Here is a 25,905-nt window from a genome sequence, read left to right as displayed (position 1 = left end):
ATCTGAATATGGGCATGTTGATGTCATGGTCTTTGTGCTGCACATTGTTCCAAGTGTCCTCTTGTCCGTCTGGGCTGCCTCTGGAGCAGTGGTGGACACCAGGGCAGACAGCAGTCCCAAGCCCCTGAAACCTTTCTCATTCCCTGAGAGGTTTGTCTTCATAACTTTTCCAGAAAGCCCTGGCTTTATCAGCCTTCTTGACACCAGATAGGGGGGACATCAGCCCCTCGGACATAAAAGCCCATCCTCTTCCCTCCAAACTCAGCCACGTCCACTTTCCCTTCTAGGGAAAACCTTGGCTAAGGTCAAGGATCTGATAGTGTGACACCTCTTTGCCTGCCCCCTTCTAGGGGAGCAGAAAGTATCCTGGCACACCCAAATGTTGGAGCAGGTGCTTCTATGGTGCTAGGGGTGACAGAAAATTGCTTCAGCAGAAGCCTTAGCTTAATATCTGCGCTTGGGATTAAAGAACGCCATCGCAGTCATTAGGAGATGGCCCACTTACAAATAAGAGCGGGCTCCAGTAGATGCTGGGTACAAGAACATGGCTGTGTAAGACACAGGAAACACCCCTGTGGCTTATTTGGGGATGACGTGGTGCTGATGGAGCCGTAGGTGATACCTGTCTGAAGGCCCATGCTGCTTGGTAGGGGTCACCCCACACTGGAGCTGTGGGGTGGGCCCTGAAGCAGGCCTCTCCCTTTCTCTCGTTCCCTGGGGCTTCCACCTGGAAGACAGGTGCATAACAAAGGCAAAAGAAGAGCGACCAGCTTTCCTCCAGTTCCTTAGCTCCTCCAGCTACCCCCAGGAAGTCTCCTAAACAAGGACCCCATGGTTTGTATGGTGCCCCCACTGGCTCGCCTAGAGTTGCGCTGGCCCAGCCCCTGTGGAGGTCCCTGTACTAGGATTGCCATGCCCAGGTGGTAGGACCCAGCCAGAGGCCTAGCAGATGGCTCCCAGTCTAGGGCATCCTCCAGCCTCCCTGCAACAGGAGCAAAACAAGAGCACGCGCACCTGTCGGCGCCCCGCCCCTTTCGCGCGGACCAATCGTGGGCCTGGGCGGGGTCGGGGCGCAGTCGGAACCCGTGCAGAGCGCTGGCGTGGAGCTGGAGCAAGCGCAGCCTCTTTCTTGCAACCTCGTCCCCGCCGCCCGCAGCCTCCTCCCCGCCGCCGCCTCTGCCGCCGCCGCCGCCGCCCCCGGGGCATGGCCTGTCTGATGGCCGCTTTCTCGGTCGGCACCGCCATGGTGAGTCGCACATCCTTGCGCTCAGGGCTGGGTTTTCATCTTCTAGGGAAACACAAAGCCCGGCACACTGGTCCTCACCCTAGCCGCCCAGGAACGCGTCCTCTGGGCGCTGACCCGGGGCGCTCTGGAGAGGTGCCCTGCTCCGCTCGCCTCCGCCCCGGCCACCTGGAGTCTCAGGATGCTTCTGCACTGGTTTAGGGAGCCAGGAAGGTGGAGGGATCCGGAGTGGGGCGCGGGGCAGCTAGCAGCCTCACAAGTGGACAGATGGCCTTGACTCGTCCGCCTCTGAGTGAGGGGTTCGGGACGTGAGAGCTCACTGGGAAGGGACTACAGGCCCAGCCCGAGGGCAGGGAGGGTCGGATCTCCCTGGGGAGTTCTGCGGGGCAGGCGGGTGGCAGGGACTTCTTGCGCCACCCTCCGGAGTGCTGGGCATAGTGGGGGACAAAAAGAGGAGCTGTGCCCCACGAAACTGAGCCTGTTCTCCTGCGCTCCCCAGGGACAGCTACTCTCGGGGGAGGTGGCAGAGTCCCAGGGGAGACAGAGGAGGGCGAGCCCAGATCCCTGCAGGAGTGAGGACAGGGTGTGGGCATTTAACTCCCCCACCCCCACCCCAGGTACCAGTTCTAGGGCAAAAACCGGGTGCTACTGAATTAATTGCTAGACAAGTGTTGTTCCCAAAGGTGGGCAAGCATCTCCTCTTAGGCGGTGCCTCAATGCACCCGGAAAAAAAGCGAACATACAATAAAACCACACAGCCCACCGCCAGTCTGGTCTCACACTTGGCCCTACTGGCTCCGCCTAACACGCGGACATTGCGGATAATATCCTCTTAAACTGATTTCAGACTGTGTGGAGTACAAACAGCAAGCCTTCCGTATTCCCACCCAAGTCGTCCCTATCTCTGCCTCCTAGCTCTGTTACTAGCCTGCCTCCTCCTTCCCATACTCTGGAAGCCCACATTGCACAGTCCCTCCCCTTAATTTCATTTTTAGCATCCTGTATTTGAAGTCAGCAAGGCTCAGTAGGATTTGACCGACAGTTACCTCTTGCCTTGAGCTCTAGAGGGAAAAAAAAAAAAAGCATCAGGCTTTGTGCGCATGCTCTGCTCTGACAACTGCATCCTATGATTCCAAACAGGTTACTGTAGAACTCGCCTCAAGCCCAGCCCGCCGACTCATTATGTAATGATTTTGTGTAAACCGACAGAGTAGAGTGAAGATGCACAGGAGTGGTGGTTAGCAGGGGGTGGGGTGAGGTGGGCTGGAAGACCCCTCCAAGTGGGTTCCCATCCTTGGGGTGTGCTCTGGTTCTGACACGTCAGAGTCAATGAAAACAAGAATCGCTTCTCCTCAAGATATATATTCGCTTTTATCTAGTTGATTGCTTGCGTGACACTGAAAAAATGTCCCTTGCACACTTATCTATCAATGTGAGGGTTATGCTGGCAACGGAAAATTAAGATAATTGATGATCATTGCAAATAGAGGAAGTTTGGTGGATTCTTTCTGCACGGGACATGCCATCATTTAGAATTGGCTTGAACACTCGGGTAAATGAGCCAGAATTCTGTAGAGTACTGGTTTTTATGCTAATTTATAACATTATGGTTTGGTACAGCCCGGACCTCTGCTGTGAGTTTACAGATATCAAATGGCTGGGCTTGATTCTCACCCCACCCCCAAGGAAATCTATTGATATATTTTTGAGGAGAATTTTCTTCCTGGAAATCTGGCACTTCGTTTTAACTTAAAAATGTCTATCTGCCTGTGGTCATACCACTCTGGGTCCACCGATCTTGTCTGTCAAACAAGGCCAGCCTGGTTGGGACCTGGCTGGGAGAAGGAGGTGGCAACGGTTAGGAATATCAGGTCCTATGAGCATAAAACAAAGACCAGATTAATTATTTTTAATGTTCTATCTTAGCTATAATGAGACCTCAAGATTTGCTTTTTAGTCCCTCCTGCCCTGGGATTCTACTGGTGCTAGCTGAGTGAGCTACAAGTCTGGAGTTAACCCTGGAGGGTGGCCAGAGCTCCGGGAGTACTAGGGTCTCTGAGATTGCAGGGACACACAAGGTGGGCATGTGTCCCCCCAAGAGCTTTGTGGCATCATGAGTGGTCACTCGAGTATAACTTGCCCTTTAAGTTTAGCTCAGGGTGTGACATTTGGACACTTTTCATATGGGGACTTGCTGTGATTATGGGTTAGCATGTTCTCTTCAGATGTGCCCCGGATGTCCTGAGGTGAGCATCCTTGTTGAGCAGGGGGGAAATACAAAGAGAAGAGAGAGTGATCTCCACTCCAGTGTGCTGAGGGTAGTTCCTGTCTCCCAGTGCCTCCCAGTGAAGGGTCTCCCAGTGGGTAGGGCCTCCCAGTGGGTAGGGCTTGCTGGCTGTGTGTGACCTTACCCCGACTACTCTGGTGTCTCCAGATGTCCAGCATCTGTGCAGCCCTCACTGGACACTCTACCCCTGTGCCAGGGAAGCATTCTCTTGAACAGCCCCAAGCAATGGTCCCAACAAGGTCCCCCTCCACACAGAGTCCCCAGAAATGGACTTCCTGCCTTCACCATCTGTCCTCTCAGCAAAAACACATTCCATGAGGAGAGGGCACAGTGTCCAGACAGGAAGGTAGGGAAACGGCCCAGCCAATGGAGACAGCAGGAGGGAATAGGTATTTGTTTTATTTTTAATGAGCTCAGGAGGCTGAGGCAGAGCTCGCTGTAACCTACATTGCTAGCTAGCAGCTCTCGTTGGAGGATGTGTTTCCAGAGAGCTGGTCTATTTTGGAGGCCACTGTCTCATCACATAGGTTTTCAGATTTTATTAATTGGGTGAGGCCACTGGACACCAGTGGAGGAAGGGTGGGGCCCACTGTCCTTGCTGAGGGGGGATGGGACAGGGAGGCTGCAGGAGTTCCTGTTTGCTGTGCATTTTACTCTACAAGACAGTTCACCGGGCACCTATGCTGTCTGCAGGGAGCAGTGCTCAAATGGCTGGGCGAGAGAAGGCCAGCTCAGACTTGGAAGTCTCCGGGAGCTGGACCCCTCCTGACGGAGGGCTCCTGAGACAGATGGGGAACCTTGATGCTTTCTTGCCCCCTCTCACCCCTACCCCCCCCCCCCCCCCCGGTACTGTTCAAAGGCTAAGAGCACAGGCTGCAGGCTGGAGGGAACTAAGCATGCAGAATATTAGTCACTGTTGTTGACAATCACTTGCCTAGCAAGCACACGCACGTGGTCTTATTCTTGAACACTTCACATCCTAAGCAGCAGACTCTGGCTGCTTCTTCCTCCCTCGCTATTCAGTTTAGTCACCCAGCTTGGTCTGCTGGCTGGTGTAATGGGCTCCAGCCCCGTTACCACCTGCCGATTAAGCTCTTCCATCCCTAGCTCTGCAGGTGATAGCTACAGTCTTCTGAGCCTGGAGCTCCAGGCTTGGGGTCCCTCTCTGGGTCCCTATTGATCTTCGCATCTTTTTCTAAAGTTTGCCTCTCTCATCTCATCTATGCCAAGTACCCTGTTTCTGCCCTCCTCTCTCACCCTGAACCCCAACCCACATTCTGGTTGATTCTGCTATAGGTCTAGGTCTCCATATTCCACACTGTTCACAGAGGCCCCCTGCAGAGAGCATGGCATACAAAGCCCCGCCCCCATCTCATCTTGCTAATCTCAGCCTGGACTATTTCTGCAGACAGACTTCGTTCTAGGCCCCCACCTCAGGGTCTGGTCTACATCTAGTACGCCTCCATGGCCTTTACTTAATCCTTTAGTGATGGTTGTTTTCTTCCCTGGGCTCAGTCTTGAACTTGAGTTTGCTAGGGCCAGAGTCCATGTCTGTGTCTGGCTTGCTGATTGGCTTTATCTGCTGTTTAGTCTGTCAAGGGAATGGACGTATGCATAGATAGGTTTGGAGTCTGGGGAGAAGGCCTGATGCCTGTCTGATATCTGCCACAGCCAGTGAGTGTGGTGATGGCTTGGAGGCCCCTTGTTCCTTCGGGTTTCAACAGGGAAGGAATCAGTCCCTTCTTGGCTTCCTTGGGGTTGGACCCCTATGGTGGGGACCTGTGGAGAGGAAGAAGGAACAGCAGCTGGAACCTGGGGAGTAGTGCTCAGGGGGACATGATGGAGAAGGGCTCACCTCTCTTAGGGTTGGAGCCAAACTTCCAGTACCTCCCCTTCAAGGCAAGGTGGAGGGAGGGACCTTACCTCAGCTGACTGCCTTGGTGCTGCCCCTAAAACCAGCACCTGGTGCTTCCCAGGCTCCTCCATAACCCTTGTGGTTATGAACCTGCCATGGCAGCCACGAAGGATATCGGGAAGGTCCCTGTGCCTCTTGGATAAGTCCTGAGTTGCATGGGTGCACTCCTGTGGGACCAATGAGCTATGACAGTGACCTACTCCTTCAAGAGGCCTTTCAGGGAAGGCACCTGATGAGTGTACACAGAGTCTGGGGTTAGGGTTCTCCATTGGGCTCTGTGGGTCTCAGCACAGGCTTAGTTCTGGGCATATATGAATCTACTTTTGTTGGTACTGGAAAGAGCATCCATGCTTCGTGGCTGCTGCCCCAAGCTGGATTTCAAGAATTCCCTCTGCACCTTTATTTCCATTCACTCAGCAGGAGTGTCAGTGAGATTTAGGAGATGCTCATGAAGCTGGTTGTGTATTTGTGGTTCAAACATCTTTTTCGTAAGTGCAAGCTCCTTTTCTCATCACCAAGAGATTCTGAATGTCTGGACCTGCCTCTTTCCTGCCCCATTTGTATTAAGTATCCAAAGCCTACCACTAGGCTCTGAACCCCCAAATGCCACAATAATAGTAAACCCAGCTGTTCTGTGATTCAATTGCACATTCTCAGTGGGTGGGTGGATGGGAGGCTTGACTTTAAAGATTTTGTTGTTGGGTTGCTTGTTTTTTCCTTGAGGTAGGGTCTTGTGTAGCCAGACTGGCCTCAAACTCACTATGTAGCCGAGGATGAATTTGAACTTCTGATCCTCCTTCCTTTACTTCCCCAAAGCTAGAGTTAGAGGGTGCTCAGGAGAAACCCAGGGATTTGTGCATGCTAGGCAAGTATATCCAACCAACCAAGTCACCTCCTCAGCCTTTTATGAGACTTCACTACAGTTTTATTTTATTTTTTTAAAGGAATAATAATAAATAATAAGCACTATTTGAAAAATAGTTAATAAACCAACAGAAGAAGAAGGGCATATGTGTCCTCTCTAGAACAGAGGACCACAGCTGTGCCTCACCAGTCCTGGGGTGGGCAGTAGCCTTGGTGAGGGGTGGGCTCTCCCTATAGGCTATCAGCAACTAGCTGAGCCTGCAGAAGACCCACACTTTTGGACGTCACCCCTAGCTTCAGAGACAGTTAGAAACACTTTAGTACAGCTTGTCCCCTTAGGGCTCGGCTCTGTTTGGAGACTCCTAAAGCTTATTGATCAGGCCGTGGTTGCCAAGCCATTAGAAAAGCAAACCCCTTGCTTTGCATAAATACTCCTGGGTCTTGGCCCACCCGCTCGGTGCATTTCATTCCTTGTGAAAGGCTTTCAAGCTAAAGCTATGGGCTCTGTGTGGAATATAGTGCTGCAGCACTTGTCCGTAGCCGGCCTCTGCTGGCTATGGGTGCCTTTGTAACACAGGAAGCACCTCACTGTGTTTTAAGTCGTCTGTGCCTCAGTTTCTTTGCCTGTATAACAGATATTCCTGGAAAGATCCAATGAGAGCGAATTACAGGAATCTAGAAAATGTGACACTAAAATATGGCCAGCCCCCACAAGCCAGCCCTTTAACAATGCTGTCCTAGACACGCCAGGAGATGACCCAGGAACACGTGACTACAGCTCACTTTAAATAAGCCGTTTTCAGTTGTACCCTCACGTCCTTCACTGAAGTTTTTATGAGTAGACTGGAAAGAGGTGGCTTTCCACGGTGGCTCATCCCTTCTTTATAGAGGAAAGCGAGTCACTTATTAAAGTTTTATGATCAGATTTTGTGATTCTGAAAGAAGACTGTAGATGTGTTTAGCACCTTATCTTCGGTGTCTTTTTACTAGAAGCAAAAGGGATGACGAGCTGGCACAGTTCCCGCAGGTGGCCTCTCTCCCCTCTGGGGACAAAGGTATCCTCAAAGTATAAAAAGTATCTCTATGGATAATCGATGACCCTGAGCCCAGCGGCAAGTCTCTTGATGGCCCTTCTCTCCAAGGAACACGTAACACATCTCTCTGCCTCCGCTTTGCCTTCCAGAATGCCAGCAGCTACTCTGCTGCGATGACGGAGCCCAAGTCCGTGTGCGTGTCGGTGGATGAGGTCGTGTCCAGCAACGTGGATGAGGTTGAGACAGACCTGCTGAACGGGCATCTGAAGAAGGTGGACAACAACTTCACAGAGGCCCAACGCTTCTCCTCCTTGCCTCGGAGGGCAGCTGTGAACATTGAATTCAAGGACCTTTCCTACTCCGTTCCCGAGGGACCCTGGTGGAGGAAGAAAGGTAAGGAGGGAGGCCACCGACGTGGTGGTTGTGCTTGGGGGAGCCTGTGAAGGAAGCCACAGGCTGTTTGGGGAGTCTTGGTCTGCAGTTGGAAGGTTGAGGTATGTTCTCTTCTGGTGCAGCCCTGCCTTGGCTGATTTTCTCTCGCTGATCCACAGCTGACTTCTCTTCCGTGAAACACACAGGTTGGATTAGACCATCTCAAATTCGCAGTGGCTCTAAACTTGGGTGATGTTGGTACAGATTCAGTGTCCCTTGTTGGAAATGCCTGAAACAGGAATGTTTCTGGCTGCATATATATTTTGGATTTAGAGAATATGTACATATCCATAATGAGGTACCTTGGGGAAAGGACCCAAACGTAACCATGACATTCATCTGTTTCTTGGACAGCTTATGATATACACACTGGAGGTTAATTTTATTGTTACACATCTTTGATTGTGACTTGTCACATTTGGTCACATGGAAATTTCCACTGGTAGTGCTCAGAAAAATGAGTTTAAGTATCTTGGATTTCCAGTATTGGGGCCTGGATCATTGCACAGCGCTCACCCAGCATTGGGATTTGCTTGTTGCTAGTATGTGCTTGTGCTCTGAGGGTCATGCCTTCAGCTTATGCCCATCTCTCAAGGTGGAATACTTCTCTACCATTTCAGAGAAAGTGTATGTTGCCTCCCAAGTCTCAGTCGTTCAAAAACATTCCAGGGTCTGGCATGGCCTTTCTGGGAACCAACTGTTTTTGAGATCTTGGGAGGATTCTTCAATGTATGGTGGTGCTGCTGGTGGCCTATAGAAACAAAGAAAAAAAAAAAAAAAACCAGCCCTCGTAAAATGAGCCATGGCCATTAAAATGGGAGATGGAGCACAAGAGGCTCCTGGAACACCATATAATGAGGAACCTTGTCACATGCTGAAGCGGCTTGGGATTGACAGTCCCAGTTGCCTGGCCACCTTCTCTAGGCTTACTAAGGTTTGAGTGCATACACTTTCCTGGCTGGTTCTTGATTCTTAGTCTAGTCTGCTGTTTGTAGAAGTAGGGTAGCTGTGGAACAGACCAGGTAGTCCCTGCTGTCTACTGAGTCACCTTGTGCAAATTGGAAGTCAGAAAGGCACGTGGAGCATCCAAAGAGAATCATGTGCCACTGGATATTTTTTTTGGGGGGGGGGCCTCTTAAATATTGGCACAGTCTTTCTTTTTAAGAGGACTAAGTGGGGTTGGGGATTTAGCTCAGCGGCAGGCCCTGGGTTCAATCCTCAGCTCAAAAAAAAAAAAAAAAAAGAGGACTAAGTTAGAGCCTTTTTGGTTTTTATCTTCTCTTTTCTTCTCTTTGTTTTTTTGTTGGTTTTTTTTTCTTTTCTGCCTCTTGAAGCTAAGCCTGTGAGATCATTTGCAGGGGCAATCTGGTCTTGGCAGTAAACAAAATTTTAGAAACTCGAGAAGCCATTCCCCAGGACCTCTGAGCCTGGTGGTTGTGAACGATTATGTGTGGGTTTGCATAACCAGGAACAGGCCCTATCCCCTCTCAAGGGCTGATTGTAGGGCACTGTTACCTGATACTCACATTCCCAGAGGGCAGCCTGTTTTGTTAAGAAGGAAAGTGCACCAGGCTCAGCCGTGGGCCCATTCTGTGGAGCCTGCTGAAATGGCAAGGTCGGCAGATACAGATTTTACGGAATAATGTACCAAGTGGGTCCCCCTGGTTGAGTAAGTCGTGGCAGACCTCTGAGGCACACAGCGACCTCTGCATGTGTGTTGTGTGTGGCCTTGGAGGTGGTGTTGTGAGAGGGTTTGAAAACCCGTGTTGTGGGTGAAGGTGGTGTGCCATGTGGGGGTTCAGATGTTGGAAGCCTCATGTGTTAGCCACTTTGCTCATTTGCTGCAATGATATACCTGACAGGAGGAAGAAGGGGTCTGTTTGGCCTCCCAGGTCCAGGGTCCAGTGCATCCTGGCAGGGAAGGGGCAGCAGCGAGAGTTTGTGGCAGCTGGTCAGCCGCAGCCACAGTCAGGAAGCAGAGAGGGAAAGAGGGAGATGCGGGTGCGCAGCTCTCTCTCTCTTTTTGGAGCTGAGGATCGGAACCCAGGGCCTTATGTTTGCTAGGCAAGCACTCTACCACTGAGCTAAATCCCCAACCCCTGCCCTCTCTCCTTTTTATGAAGTCCGGGACCCCAGCCTGTGGAACAGTACTGACCACATTTAGGGTGGGTCTCCCCACTTCCATGAACATCATCTGGGTAATCACTCACGGAAATGCCCGGATACTTGTTTCTGTGGCTGTTCTAAACCCTGTCAAGCTGGCATCCGATGAACCATCACAACATCTTGAGTTGAAACCCAGCACACCAGTCTTGGCCCAGGTGGGTCAGCCCTCCAGGTGCTGTGTCCACCTCACATCCTCTGAGAGTAAACAGGTCCCATTCACCATCAGAGTCAGACAACAAGGGTCCCTTCACGAAGGCACTAATATATTCAGCCAGGTGGCCACTTGCCCTGTAGTAACCTCTGTGGGTTCAGGCATGGGAGGAGTCGAACACGATCCCTGCGGGACTTACCCATGAGTCAGAGGGGATGACAGACATGCTCAGTCTGGCAGGTCCCTGTATTTTGGATTCTCAACCAGCGAGGCGTGGCTCGCTGACCTCTTCCCCAGTTTTCCTTTTCCTCCTCTGCAGTGGCATGTCTGAGGGGCCCTCCCCACTGGGTGCCTTGTCCTTCCCCACTTGCTAGAGACCTACAACTCGGAGTCTATATGCTTGATCGTGTCAGTATGAAGTTAAGAGGAAGTTGAAGAAGTTGCCCGCCTTCTCACTGAATACAGGGGCAACTAAGGCAAAGGGTGGCTAAGAGGCTTAGCCGTACTCCTGACCTAGAGAGAGGGGGTCCTGAGACCTCAGTGGTGATGGCTAACTCTGTGAAGCCCAGCATGGCGGCAGGGTCTTACCTAGTTTTGAGCCTTATGGGTCATCTTCATGCAGTTAGCAGGGACATGGGGCTCTTCCTGGAGGCTCGGGTGCCCTGGGAAATAGTCCATTGGGCTGCAGGAAGGAAATCCAGTCAGCTGTGAGCGGCATGAGCCGCAAACACCCCTGTAATTTCTCTCTTAACACCAGTGTGCTTGTAAGTGCTACACCCTGGTGACTCTGAACCTAGGGGTTCAGTTTCCTCTACTCGGAACCACCACAGTAGCAGGAATCAGTGAAGTGTACATTTTACCTAGGACCAGGCATCAGGCTGACATGCTCCACATATGTCTGGACTCCCTACCCCTTCCCGCAAGCCCTCCCCACCCCCCTCCACACCTCTGCTCCTGAATGCCCACACATTCTGCTTCCCTTGTCCCCCATGAGGGCCCTTTGCTGTTTTGTCCCTCTGATGGCTGGGGATCCTCACAGGTTCCAGCAGTAACTGGAGCTGTGGGGTCATATCCTGGCTACTCTTTTCCATTTCTTCCTTCTCCAGCATTGTGATTTTGGATCTGCCATCCACGCTGTGTGGCTCCAAGGTGACCTTCAGAGTAGAAGCCATCTCTCCTATGCTGCCACCTGATTAGTTTTGCTGTCTGTATATCAAGCTGATTGGTTGTTGGCTTTTAGAATTCACCCTGATGTGCTGGGACTGACTGTAACTCTGGGGCTGGCTGCCACAGCCCTGCTGGAGGGACACCTCCCCGACTTGGAAGAATGAGGAGCTCTAAGGGCCTGTCAGATTTGTAGATGGGCAAAGGCAACAGGAGTCCAGGAGCAGAGGCTGTTTGTCCAAAGTCAAAGCCAGAGAGGGGGCCCCCAGCTGTTCTCTTCCGTTACCCAGATAGATGCTGGAGCACTCTGTAGACCCCACGGAAACCACTTCCTCCCACGAGTTCTCCCCGAATGTGGTGCTACCACACTGGGCCTTCTGAAGACAGTAGCACTATAAATCCTTGTCATCTTAAAGAAAGCAGGCAGAGTGAAGGATGTAAAATTTGTTGTGCTGGGAGGAAAGGGATTTGGGAAGGGATGGTATCCGTAGCTTTGGGAGAGGTCATTCTAACTCTCTAACATCTGGGAGCTTGATAGACTGCTAAGCACTGACAGTGCTACTTAACCAAACATGTATTTTCAATTGTACGTAGGTTTTCATCTTATGATTAATGATGTCTCTGGAGGAAAAACTAGATCATGTAATAGATTCCTGGTAGGGAACATAATTGTGAAAGGAGCTAGTCTCGGGAGGACGCAGCACACCCCGAGGAGCATCTCACCGGCTTCTGATCTGGTAATGACTCTCCCTCAAGGAACCCACTCGCGTAGTGTGGGCTGATGGGACAAATGACTTGGAACAATCTCGCCTTTGGTGCCGTCACACTGGCTGTTGTGGTAGGGACCTGATACGAGCAGTCTACCCCTCAGGCCAGAGTGACTCTGGAAGGCAGCCCAGGCCGAGGGTCCCCTAGAGAGAGTACACATGGTAAAACTGAGACAGTGAGAGGTGGTGGAGGCTCACGACACCCACACGGCGGTCCCCTTTTCGTTAGATGTGATTGGCTAATGTTGCAGATAGAATGGCGGGAGTGCCCTGTGGACTGTCCCCTCTGCCACCCAAGCACTTCATAGCTGGCTGCATGCGGGAACTTCTTCAGCTTGCTTGGCTCATGAGGCTGTTTCAGGAGGGGTTCTGACCCCTCTACCCATCTCAAGGTCATGACTGTAGGAAAAGACCAACCTGAAACCATACCTGTGGGATTTCAAACGAAGATTGGTGACCCGCCAGGAACCTCATAGGTGTTGCCCCTCAGGTGGGATTCATCCTGGATAACTACCGTACAGATGGGCGTTATTAGTGGCTGCCTTGGTTCCTGTCTCATGGTCCTGTTTGGATGCACCATCTGGAGGGCTTTGCAATTCCATCCTCCTCTGGAGAGATGCGCCTGTTCTGTGTCCTTGCCAGTGAAGGGAGCTGATGGCAGGGAACATGCTCTCCCCAGCAAATGGCATGGCTCTTAGGAACTGAATTCACCTGCAAAGATCACCTGGTGAAGTTTAGATTGGGAACAAACGCAATCACACCTGGGGCTTTGGCACATTTTCTTTACTGTCCTTCAGCCTGGCCTGGCCAGGCCATGTCTCCACTTGCCACACTCTGTGGACAGAGGAGAATACACCACAGTCTATGCTGCAACCGAGTCCCCCAAGTTTCAACCCTGCCAGAAAAACTAGGAAGGAGTTAAGCAGTCTGGGCAGCTCCAAGCCCGATTATCTGTATTGGTTTGCTTCTGAGTTCTAAAAGGCCTTTAAACACCCTTCTCAAATGAAGGTTTGCTTTCTCTTAATTTCCATCACCATTTCACAAGGCTTGTCATTACAGGCTGGCTGAAATGAGTGGAATGTGCCATTAATAAACCCCTTTCAGGAATTCCATTAGGAAGCTTGGACTTCAACCATGTCCCCAAGAATGGGCATGGGAAGGGGAACCCAGCCCCAAAAGGGAAGGTCCCAGAGAGCCCCAAGACAGGGATGGGTTGCTCAGGTTTCAAGGGGGATTCACAGTCCCCTAGCATGGGAGAATTCTTTTGAGCCTTATGGCCTGTCTTGTGCTAGGCTTTCTTTTGTGTCCAAAAGGAAATTGTTTTTAACACTCTGTTTGCTTTATTTGGAGTCATAGCTAACCCTCTCAGGCAGTGCATAGCCCCAGACTGCTTGTAGAGAGTCCTTTTGTGGCTTAAGTGTTTCAGAGAGCCCCCGATAGCCATCTGTTGCCTGGGTGAACCCAGAGGCCAGTTCTTAGCTCTTCAGGATTTGGTAACTCCTGGGGACAGATGGGTGGGCCATCTGTTCTGGGTCCCGAGAGCAGCACCCTTGGTGATAAGGAACTTCTTTAGTGGTCTACAAATAGAATTTGAGGAACTCTTAATAATGGGCAACTCTCAGGACAGACTCAAGCGTGCTGAGTGCTGAGTGCCATTGACTTGCTAGGTTTTAGTCTCAGCATCCAGGGGCTTCTGGCTGGCACAGCTTTTCCCTTTAGTTCCCCATGTGAGAAGCTAACTATCTCCAGCTGAGATCTGGAGTGAGAGGTATATGTTTCAAAGCATTGTGTGGTCAGGGCTGACACCTCTGGACATAGATCAGATGCCCTGCCCTGATGACATTGGCCCTGAGTTCTTATTTTCCTGAGTGCTCTCTGTTTGGCAGTTTCTTTATTTGAGCATGTGACCTTGTCACTTTCCCAAGAATGTCCCTGTTCTTGAGCCATCTGGCCTCTGCAGGGTGGCTTTGCAGACTTGTGCACCACTGCTTCACGGGTGTTGGTGTCACCATTTAATTTTCCAAGGACATTCTTGCCATGCTTGCCCTGTGTCCTGCTTGCATTTAGCACCTCAATGTGGGCTTGTACCCAGAAACCTCCACCTTCTGAGAAGAAAGTCCTTTTAAACTGAAGCCGGATCTCCTGGTTCAAGAAATAACCATAGCTGACAGCTCACTGAACATAAAACCGTTTCTTTTGTTTAGGAACTGGCAGGAAAATGATGTTTAGTAACCGCACACCTGCTCCCTTTGAGTTCAGTTCTAGCATCAACAGATTCCCTTATTTAAGAAAAAGAGGTAACCACGTGGGTCAGATTAAATATAGTTAAGACTACACCATACAATCGAGGTAATGGTCACAAGGCACGTTCCTCATGAGACAACGCAGAGGAAATCCCTACTGTGTGGAGGAAAATGCATCTTCAAATCAAATACGTCTGATGCCGGAGCTGTGCCCCCAGAAGAAAAAGGTGCAAAAGGTCTTTCCAGAGTCCAGGATGGCTGATGGCTGACTCAGAGCCAGTGGTTTCACTTCCCACTGAACCAGCTGCGTTGTGAGCCACCTCTGTGGCCGTGGGGTAAATGGCACTCAGTGTCAAAAGTCAGATACGCTAGAAGGACTGTCAAGGCTATGGTTATATCCAGTCAAGACCTATGTTTAGAATCGAGATCTTGGAGCCAACAGCAGCCTTGGGCCTGCCCTAGTCTGAGCACCCATGTGGGGGGGGCAAGCCATCTGCACCCTCCCTCCCCACGAGTCAGCCTGTGGGGTTACCTCAGTCACCAGGAACTGAGACTACTGGGCAGCATGGACGCGCTTGTGAGCTAAAATCAGCCTTAGCTCCTGAGTTGACCCGGGTCCTGCCTCTGGAACTCCATGGAACAAGTCATCGTGGTCTTGAAATGGGCTCACAAACTGGACAGTGTTAAGAAACGGACCAGGGACAAAACAGTGACCAAGTGCCTCAGGGTGGGCAGCCTTGATAGAGGAACACGCGGCCGGTGGAGCAAGGAGGTCCCAGTTGGCTTTGTGATTCCACAGCACAGTGACACCTGTGGGTCACAGGGCAGAGCCCAGCACTCCTCCCAGAGGGTTCTTGCTCTCTGTAACTGGCAAGGGTGGCGCCCAGTGGAGAAGCAGCATGAGTCACCTACCTGCTCTGTGTCTGTCACTGTCACGTGTCAACTGGTGGCTCTGCCCACAAGTGCCTGGGCCAGGCATCCCAGCTCGGATTGTGGGAGATCTCAGTCTTGCGCCTCTTCTCCCACTTTTCAGGGAGTCGTGCTGACTTGCAATTAAAAATAGCTGATGTTTATTTACTGTTTGCTTTCCCACATTGTCTCATTACCCCAGAGCTTAAACTCTCTGCTTCAAAATGTTTCGGGAGGCCCAGACCCACGTAAGATGGTCCGTGTCATGTTCTTGCTCAGGAGATAAACACTGTCAGGCCTCTTTACCTACTGTCAATGGAGGTCCTAGGGAAAAAACAAAAACCTTTCTGGCTTGGGCAGGCAGCGTCCAGAACGCCCATCACTGCCTGCCGACATGTTGGATCTCTGCTTGATCCCAAGATGAGAGAGAGAGAGGAAGAATATGAATATGAATATGAATGAGAGAATAGTTCATTCCAGCCGACTGTCATCTACATGACCCAGTAATGGAGGCACTGGCCAAGTGACACAGCCCTATCACGGGTTTTATTACTTAGAACACCCCTCTCTACCTTCTGTGGTTCTGCATGTATCCAACAGGCGGCCAGGACACACCGGCCCCATAGCTCACATATAACCCTGGCTGCAGGCTCAGTGGAGGCTGCCTGCAGGAGTTTTGAATTCCTAGCAAACTGAATTCTCAAGGACTGGAAGGAGACACAGCAAAGCGCTGCTGCCTCTTCCAGTGTTCAGGTGCAGGCGGGGCAGGTGTGCTGCTGCGCAGGCGCACTGCTCGCCTCCCTGCCTCTGACGCCAGCGTTGGGGTTACTATCGGTCAACGCTCGCTAGTAACCTCCAGCGGGAAGCAGCGAGGAGCCGCGCGATTGGCTGTGCGCACTCGCGCACCCGGCGCTGTTGCTAGGAGGACAATATTGCCGCTCTAGGGGGCTCAAGTGGTCCTGATGCTAACTAAGCCTTACTGCAGAGTGCAAAGCCCCTGGTCACATGCTCCACCTCAGGTCCAAAAGGCACCTGGAACTGAGAACTCTTCAGACAGGAAGGCACTGAAGCAGAGGAAGCAGGACATATTTCTGGATGAATATTTTGATATACAGGGTTGTTTCCTGTTTAAGCTTAATTGGGGGCATGTGGCTGGGTGGGAATAACACAGCAGATACCAGAATGCTTCAGGCTTTTCTGCGAGCTGGCTATGCCCTTGAAGTTTTGATCAGACTTGCACGTGTGGGCAGGGGCTGAGGGTGGGGTGAGGGGGCTTCCAAACTGCTGTTCAAAGTCAAAGAGAGCTCATAGCTCCACGTGACCCCTTTTTCCAAGCGACACTGCTGGTCTGGGACTCCTTGGAAATGGTCTTATTCGCTTCAAGTTCGGAGCAGGGGAAGGCACAAGAGGCAGACCTCCTTTCTATGACCAGCTCAGGAAAAGGACCAGGGCGGCCTCCCAAATCTTGGAATTTCCCTTTGAGACTGGTTTGTGGCTCTACAAAGCCAGCTGGAATCCAGAGGGCTTCCCTGCCCCAGCTGAGTCACTTCCGTCTGTGGCTAGCTATGTCTGTGAACCCCCAGATGTAAGAAAAGCATGGTTTCTCTCATTTGGGTACATGGAAGGCCCAGGACATGGATGGAATAGGAGGAGCCATGCCATGCCCTCCCTGGGGACCAAGGCCTTCTTGAGACACCAGCCTGATGGCTCCTCTGGGCTCAATTTAGGCACCTTGTGAAGTACTAAACACTGTCTTACATATGGTCTGCTCAGTCTTTGGGGCGCATGCCCAAATGCGAGGCGACCCCTTGGGGCTGGTGACTTCTCTGGCTTGTGTTTTCCTCGCTTGTGTCTCCACTTTGGTGTTTTGTGGTTGTAGAGTTAACCTTTTGCAAGAGAGCCAATAGCCCCGAAGTGTCAATTCTCTGAACTGGCCGCAGACTAAAGGAAGCTGGAGCTTGCTGGTGGAGAGTAGCAGTGACATAGTGAACCCCCTTCTGTTTTCTGGGGGCTTGTGGGGGGAGATGGGCGGAAACCCCTGTCAAAAGAAGGAAGTGTGGGTTTGTGATAACTGCAGTGTTGCTGAAGACACCGACGCACGCTGTAAGAACGTGAGCGCATGTCCAGAACCCCGTGTGGGGGTGTCCTTAGCTCCATCTAGTGAGGGCCAGAGAGGCTGGGGCTTGGAGCCTTGTCCCACACAGGACTCTGAGCTCTCTGTTCCCTGAGTAGACTGAGGGAGCTTCCTGGAGACCTTATGCTCTTCCTATGGCCATCGGACTTTAACAGTGGTCCCCAAGACATTGGAATTTCCCCCTAAGAATCTCAGACTGGGGGAAGGGAAATGCTAATGAGGAATTTGTACCCCAGGGCTGCATTTCACATAGTTCTGATGTATCAGACCATCATGCAGGAGAGCCCAGAGCCCAGACAATGATGGGTGGCAAGACTGCTTAGTTAAAGTCACACCTCTTACCCTCTGCTTGTCAGAGCCCTGAAGGGGGACTTGGGGGTGTGTGTCACAGGACCTCTTTATTTGTTTCTCTCAATGAGGCTATATTAACTAATATAATCTCTATTTCTCACGATTATTTTTCTCTTTCATCAGCATATCGGGGGCAGGTGGCTGAGCATGACTCGTTAGGACCACCAGGGATGGGTCTCTTTCCCTAACAACTCCAGTCACATTCTTCCCAGAGAGTCACAGCTGCCTTTCTAAGACTCAGGCTGGTGGCTTCCTGGTGGTGAATATCAGAACCGAATCAGCCTTCCTTTCAGAGCATTGATAAACATGTCTTACTTGGGAGTTGGCACTGCCCTATGCAGGACAAGTCATAGCTGTGTCACACCTGAGAGGCCCTCTGAGAACTCTCAGGTCACTGAATGATAAGTTTTGCATCTTAGAGACTATTTATATTAAGCATCGGCATTTGTGAGTGGCTGGGTGGAAATTTCCACCGTAGAAACGGAGCTGGGTAAGCAACATTACACTTCAGAATCTGCCTCCTGAGAGAGGTTAATGTAGGTCATCTTGGGAGGATGTGAGACTATCAGGCCCTGTGTATTTTTGTCTTGTGGCTGGATCTTCATGAGTGAACACGAGAGAGCTGTACCCACTGTCTAACTGGCAGCCGCAATGGGAACAGCAGTGGTGCTGGCAGAGAGGCAGCCTCAACGCCCAAGGCCAGGGGTTGCGAATGTTTACAGGAAGTTCTGCTATCTTACAAAATTTATAGAAAATGCAGTTCTTTTTAACAAAGGCTAAAATAAATCAAACTACATTTTGAATTTCACGTCTCTGTCTCTTTTCTTAATAAAATGGCTCCAAGTCTTAACACCATTTAACACCATCCCAGGAAGTCAAGGAAAAGGCCAAATAAGGAGGCCAGTGGTTGGGAATGTAGGTGTAAAACTCACTGCTCAACTCACCAGCAGGACACTGGGTGAGTTTAAAGTTCTCTATAAGACAGGGAATCATAGCAGCAATAAGCCATATTTTAGTGGGTCAAACAGCTTGACACCTCCAGAGTGTTGTGTTTTACAGGCAGAGCTGAATAAACAGCATGTGCGGGACATCAGAAACCGATAATGATAGAATCAATACAATGGAGTCAAAGCCTCTAGTCATTCTGAAGGCAAGTTTGCTGTGATTTCAGGCGTTAGAAGTCAAGGAGCCCGAGCATGGTTGCTGGCAGATCGTGGCTCAGTCTTTCATGGGCCATGTGTCCTCAAAGCCCCATGTGTCACTGCTTCATCTGTCTCCAGAGATGTGTTCAAGACCTGACCGAGGTCACAAGTCTGTATGGGGTAGAGCCAAAGTGATGGGGGCTGCTAAGCCCTGGACCAGTCTCTTCTCTGATCTTACCTCAATATGTCTACGTGTAACATGTGCTTCTAGAGTAGGCTCCGTTGTTGGAACTCCCACAGGCAGATGTTCATGGCACTCAAGTAAGGAGCCTTAGTCCAATGGTATCTTCAGAGTCAAGGAGCAGGGCATGAGAGTTCTAGGACGTTCTCCTTCTCGTTTGGGAGTGTCTGGTGATGTCCAGGCTTCTAGCACCTCATCCCTCAAATCAGACCCAGAGAAGCAGTGTGTGATGATGACACCCTATCACCTCTGTACCAGTCCTGGCAGCTGGTGGTACCCTCTTATGATCACCTGGTGTGTGCTCATCATGGACTGTGAAGAGAGGTGGGTTTTGTAGGAGAGGGAAGCAACTGAGGATGGTGATACAGTGTTAGGGCAGAAGAAGATGCCAGCCAGGCTGTCCCTCAGCAACTCTGTAAAGCACCATCTCCACCCAATCAAAGAAGAGATCACAGTATGAAGTTTCAGAGACCCTGCTAATGACAGGAAAGACCTCAAGGCAAAGTCTAGCATGATTTGACTTCTAAGTTCCTCCTGTTTGCCCCTTGAGGTCATGTGAAACAGTCACTGACCACCTAGGATCATGGCCACCAGTAACCTTGAACACTCATGTGCTTGGTGCTTACAGTAGCGTTCAGTAAGGAGGAAGTAGTGAACCTGGAGACAAGTTTGGCCAGTTTTGGATGTTTCAAAGGGTGGAGGCCCCCAGCAGGTCTCTCCAGGTGACACCTGGAAGCCACGCTTGGGGAGAACAAACAACCAAGGCCAGAACATTCCACACTTACTCACACATTGCCAGCATGACCTTCAGCTCCACCCACAGGACTGAGGGCACAGGGGCAGATGGAAGAGGTCATCAGCCTGTGGGCAGGCTCAGAAGGAATTTGACTGGCATGGGTGTCTGTGGTCTCTACCCTAGCACTCTTTAGATCTGGCAAGGAGTCTATGGGTCTTTGAAAACCTTACATTCTAGATTTCATAGGTGTGTGGTGAGAGCACTGAGCATGGGTAGAGCACTGAGCATGGGTAGAGCACTGAACATGGGTAGAACACTGAACATGGGTAGAGCACTGAGCATGAGTAGAGCATTGAATATGGGTAGAGCACTGAGCATGGGTAGAGCATTGAGCATGAATAGAGCATTGAGCATGGGTAGAGAATTGAGCATGGGTAGAGCATTGAGCACGGGTAGAGAATTGAGCACAGTTAGAGAATTGAGCATGAGTAGAGCATTCAGCGTGGGTAGAGCATTCAGCATGGGTAGAGCATTCAGCATGGGTAGAGCATTCAGCATGGGTAGAGCACTGAGCATGGGTAGAGCATTCAGCATGGGTAGAGCATTCCATGGGTAGAGCACTGAGCATGAGTAGAACACTGAGCATGGGTAGAGCACTGAGCATGGGTAGAGCATTCAGCATGGGTAGAGCACTGAGCATGGGTAGAGCATTCAGCATGGGTAACGCATCTTGCCACCTAAGATGCTAATGGAGCCCAGGCTGACCTACCAGCTCTCAGCACCCACTGATCAAGACATTCAGGTGCAGTAGATTCCCCTCCTACCCCAGGACAGCAGCAAGCTTGTCACAGGTGGGAGGAGGGTGGTGGTGTGCCAGGACACGTTCCATGGGGAGATCAGAGCCAGAGGCCTGTGTGTTCCCTAGGGAATTAATGCCACAGCGCTGAGCTTGCTTCACAGACCGGCCTGTCAAGGACAGACAGTGCAGAAGAGGAAGAAAAGACCCAGGACTTGGGAGGCCAGGGCTAAGGTAGAAAGTCCTAGAAGCACATGCAGTTCTCACCCTATACTTTGCCTTTTTGAGATTCCCTTAGGAAAAAGTAGCTTTTCAAACCTGGACCCCCAAGAGAAGACACTGAAGCCCCTCACAGGCGTGTGTCCAACCTTTGGACATGGTCATCTGTAGAGTTCAGGCTTGAGAATTCCACAACCAAGTTTGAATTTTCCCCCCAAACATTTACAATGTTCTAAGTAAGTTTATAGTTTTCTGCTGGGCTGTTTGCATAGCTCTCTGGGGCTGCATGAGGCCATGGACTGAGGTTAAAACCATCTAGATAGATCTTGACCCTGGCATGAAATGGTGAAGGTAAGCAGCACGGATAATAACAGACTAACAATGTGACTTCCCCCAGAGAGGGCTCGTGGCCCCCAGGAGCGCATCCATTTTGCTCCACAGTCCCACACCTGTAGCCCTTCAGAGTGCACACAGCAAAGCAGTGACCCATGAAGCTGTTTGTATGTTGTGAATTTCTTTTGCTGGTGTGGTGTCTCGAGGGCTTGGAATGCAGTTGACTTTGTGCTAGTCCAGCGTGTCTGAGTTACAGAACACGCAGCAGTGGTGGGGAACTTGTCGGTGGGGAACTCCATCAGATCAGTGAGGAGTGCTTGGCCACTTGGGAGTCACACTTAATCCTTTGAGAAACAGTTAGGGAGTGTCCCTGCTCATCACTCCCCTGGAGTCAGGGGAGGGGGAGGGCGGGCCTTACTCACAGTGGTCCAGGCAGCTCCTCCAGCCCTGGAAGATACTAGAGAATCAGAGAGAGATGTAGAAGCTGCCCTCCAGGGGAGGGGAGGGCCCAGTGCTGACTCACTGTGAAGCCAAGGACCTGCTCAGTTCTATTCCTTCCTGGTGACTTGGGCTGAGGATCATTGTCCCCAGGGCATCTTGGTGACAGCAGACTTCGGTACTGAGTGTGGGACAAAACACCTGGTTCAGAAGTTCCTGTTGCTGTTACTTAAGAGAATGTAGATTTTATTTCTGTCTCACCGAGACCAGAGGTGTGTCCTAACTCCCCTTGTATGGACTTGAATGAGCAGTTGTAGTGCCCCTCGGTGGGGGCAGGGAGGATGGGGTCCCATCTACCAGTTTGGGAAGCATGTTGCCGAAGCTCCAGATGATCTCCATCCCTACCTGCCAACTAGCACTGAGAACAGCCACAGAGGATGTCCTGTGAGTGGAGGAGACTCATCTGTCATAGAATTCAGAAGGAGCAGGAGGGAAACCTAGAGGACCATTCCAGCTGGGGAGTTTTTGGTTTTCATCTCTAAACCCTCTTGATCTTTGGCTGGAAGAAAACTCACCCTCTGTTGCAAGTATCAGAACCCTTTGCAGAGCCTCAGGTGCTCCCAGGGTGGGAATGTGTCATGGAGGGCAGGCAGGGGCTGGCTACTGTTGAGAAGATGCCACCCAGACCCCTTGCCTCACCAGTTTCTTTCAGTGCCCAGCCCTACTAAGCGAGCTTCTCAGAACTTGACTGTAACACATCAGGACAGGGCAGTAGACATCCCTGCGATCCTTTGTTCTAGACTCCTTGGATCAGATAAGAAACTGGCAGAGTTGGGTAATGGGCCAGAGGTAGAGCACTTCCTTATCAGGCACTGAGTTCAGCGCCTAGCACAAAAGAAAAACAAAACGCAAACGAAAGTGTGCAGATAGTTAACACAGCCAGTGCCCTGCCAGCAAAACGCTGCAGCAGAAGCCCCGGACAGGCTCTCCTGTAGCCTGCTTTCCATATTGTCTAACTTTGCAGTTCTCACTCTTGGGCAATGAACTTCAGTTTCTCCTTATTTACATAATGGCAGATTCTAATGTGTAAGGATCATAATCCCTGAATTTTAGAGATTGTACTTGGACCATAGATATGGCCTCACTGGTCCTAGTGTGTGTATGGTGGGGGTAGGGGCAGTGGGGAGAGTGGATGACAATGGAGGCTTCTTCTTATTCCTGCTGATGGAGAGCTGGGGCTGTTTACAAGCAACCCATGTCCCTCCCAAGAAAAATGTGGAAAACACCCACTTGAGGCTCCGGGTGACCTTTGCATAGGGGAAGTACCTTCCCATACAGAGCCAGCTCAAGGCCTGATGGAGGTCCCAGAAGGTGACTCAGAGGGGTGGGTGAGAAACGGGTGTGAACACCCCATGCCTGGCAAGGGCACTCCTCAGTCGCTGGCCCATCACTGTCCAAAGGGCCCTGAGAAGGCATTAGGTACCCAGAGGGAATGTGGCAGCTTGATGAACCCTGTGTCCCTTGGTGCAACCCCAAACGTCTCCATGGCCATGCTCTGTAGCAGGGAGTGGGTGGGATGAAATAAGTGCCTGGGTCACAGAACCTCTGAAAGACGGCAGACTAAGCAACCAAAGGAAGGATAGGTTGCTTAGGGAGATGAACCTCCGATCAGTCATCAGGTGACTGGTGGATTGAGGGCTGCAGCTATACACATGCTTAAGGAACTAGAGAGCTCCTGTCTTCTCAGCTGGACCACTGGGGAAAGGGAGAGTCCTGACCCCGTCTGTTTTCTCCAGAGGTTGCCCCAAGGATGCTTCCTGGGCCACCTGGGCCTTCTGTATGTGGACGGTTCTTGGTACTTGCAATGAAGCACAGGCCAGGTGGCCTCCCTGGCCAATCGTAGGGACAGGAGGAAGACAGGGCAGCTAACAGCCCAGAAACAAGACTGAGGCTAGCATGCTATTCCTGAGAAGGTAGCATGGGGAAGCCCAGAGCCTGGATATACATGTGGGATCCCCACCAGAGCCAGAGGAGGGAGCAGCCCCGGAATGGGGGCAACCTGGCGCCTCAGGTGCATTTCCCTGTCTATTCCTGAGACTTACGCTTTCTGGAGACTGTCTTCACAGGGACATGTGGTAGAGGTGTGATGACAGAAGGGCCAGGATAAAGCCAGCCAAAGGGCTGGTTCAACAATACATAACCCTCCCTGTCTGCCTCTTCTTGGGATGGCCTCCAAGTTGATCAAGGTCTGTGTCCCAGCAGGAACATCTCAGAGAGGGCAGGGCAGACAGGTCAGGGATTGTATCTGCGCAGGTGTGGATGGCTGAAGTGAAGAGGCAGTGGAAGGGGGCCACTTCTCCTGAATTAGTGCCAACATGGGGGTTTCTTCCCATTCTAGATGTGGGACCTCTCGATTTGTGAATCAGCCACGCAAACGCTTCAAAGAACTGAACTGGAGGATTCCTCCAGAGGGTGTCTGTGGGAAGCAGCTTCTTAGAATCTTCCGTGGGTCTAGAAGAACTCTGGGCGGAATTATTAGTGAGGCATTTCAGTTCTGAGAGATCCTGGCAGAACAGCCAAGCTGCCCTAGTAATTCACTTGTTAATAAATATTTCATAAGTCACTCTCAGTCCATGTGCATAGGCAATAACCAAAGCAGGTCTCCTCCAGGGCAAAGAGAGAGAGAGGGAGAGGGAGGAAGAGAAGGGGAAGGGAGTGGGCGGGAGGGGGGAGGGATGGAGTAAGGGATTGATTACAGTCATAGCTTCAACTCCCTGAAGCCACGAAAAACAACTACATGAGAGTTTCACTTTCTTTGTAATTTTGATGCAGAAAGTGAGAAATGTCATCTTACAATACAGTGATGTGTGTGTGTGTGTGTGTGTGTGTGTGTGTGTGTGTGTGTATGCATGCATGCACAGTGTGTTTATAATGTAAACATTTCTTTAACTTAGTAAAGGCCCTTGTCCAGCCATGCTTATTTTGTAGATTGCAGAGGGCTGTGAATCCACTGTCAGGAACATAGATGGGCATGTTTGTACCTTTCTCCGGCGTCAGAACTGATTGAGTTATAATAAATGACAAGTAGCATGACCTTCATGCCCTTTGAATTTGCCAGCTCCTGCAGAATTTGACTTTTATGACCTTTGGCAATCTCTAGTTCCTTTATTCCAATGCGTATAATTATATGTTTTTATTTTCATGTATGTGTCTGTGTGTTGGTACCCACAGAGGCCAGAGGAAGGCATCGGTCCCCTGGAGCTGGAGGTACAGGTAGTTATGGGCTTTCCAACCTAGGTGCTGGGAACCAAACTCCTGGTCTCTGCAGGAGCAGCAAATGCTCCTAACTATTGGGCCATTTCTTTAGCCTACCCGCTTTAGTCTGGTTTTAATTACTAATACTAATTCTTGAGGCATACAGTAGACTTCACACAACTATAGCGATGTTATCCTAAATGTGGAAGCAGATGGCTAGCTAGCTCAGATGCAAGGAAGGTCTCCATAGGGACCAGGTGAAGGCTTAACATACAGTAGGCTCAGAGCTGTTGAGGCACAGTGTGTCATATGCAGGCTTCCAGCATTAGCCTGAAATAGGTCATGTGTCACAGGCAGGAGAAATGGGGCTACAGCCCAGAGACAGGAAGATGGAGTCCTTTGCTGTGGTGACTCTTGTGGTTGAAGCCCATGATGAATGACCAGGCAGTCAGTGCTCAACACTGAAGGTCCCTTCAGCTACTGAAGCACCCCAGACTGAGGTGAGCACTGTCCATGCTGAACACCATGGGTTATCACTAGAAAGAAGAGTTAGTTAGCAAATCACAGATACACTCACTGTGGAATATTCTAGAATTGGGTAAAGAAGCAGAGTCTAATCTCTTGGAATATATATGTATGTATGTATGCTTTTTTTTTTTTTTCTTTCTTTCACTGTCCTGGGTTTCCCCAGTAAGCTAGACTGACTGACTACCTGGCAAGCCCCAGGAATCTGCCTGTCTTAAGATTTCCCCAGCACTGAGATTGTAAGTACATTGTAAGAAACCACCCCAGGGACCAACAATGCTGTGCCATTTATATAAATTCCAGAAATATGCACAAATGACTTAAACTCTTTAAAGATGAATAGAGTTAAACAGGAAAAAGAGAAAAACCAGGAGAATAAAAAATTCAATAGAGGTTATGTGTGGGGCAGGGTTGGAGACTGCCCTGAGGAGTGATTGAGGCTCAGGAAGAGCTGAGGTATGTGCCTCAGACTGGAGACGGGCTGGTTGTCTCATGAGTTTTTCCTGAGGAGATATGATCAAACACCATTCACCCTGTTTTCTGGTTTCCTTCCTGTGGCT

General features: G+C 50.7%; 1 protein-coding gene across 1 annotated transcript in view; it reads left to right on the top strand.

The window, feature by feature from the left end:
- Window positions 1–1,073: 1,073 nt before the first annotated feature.
- Window positions 1,074–25,905, top strand: part of Abcg1 (ATP binding cassette subfamily G member 1) — a 59,056-nt gene continuing 34,224 nt past the window's right edge. Inside the window, exons 1-2 of the mRNA XM_036167555.1 lie at window positions 1,074–1,246; window positions 7,493–7,736. Of these exons, the coding sequence (XP_036023448.1) occupies window positions 1,205–1,246; window positions 7,493–7,736 (286 nt within the window). The 5' untranslated portion in view covers window positions 1,074–1,204. The remainder of the gene's footprint in view (window positions 1,247–7,492; window positions 7,737–25,905) is intronic.

This window comes from Onychomys torridus, chromosome 18 (assembly GCF_903995425.1).
Source record: "Onychomys torridus chromosome 18, mOncTor1.1, whole genome shotgun sequence".
Taxonomy (NCBI): Eukaryota; Metazoa; Chordata; class Mammalia; order Rodentia; family Cricetidae; genus Onychomys; species Onychomys torridus.
This window is presented reverse-complemented; position numbering and strand designations above follow the sequence as displayed.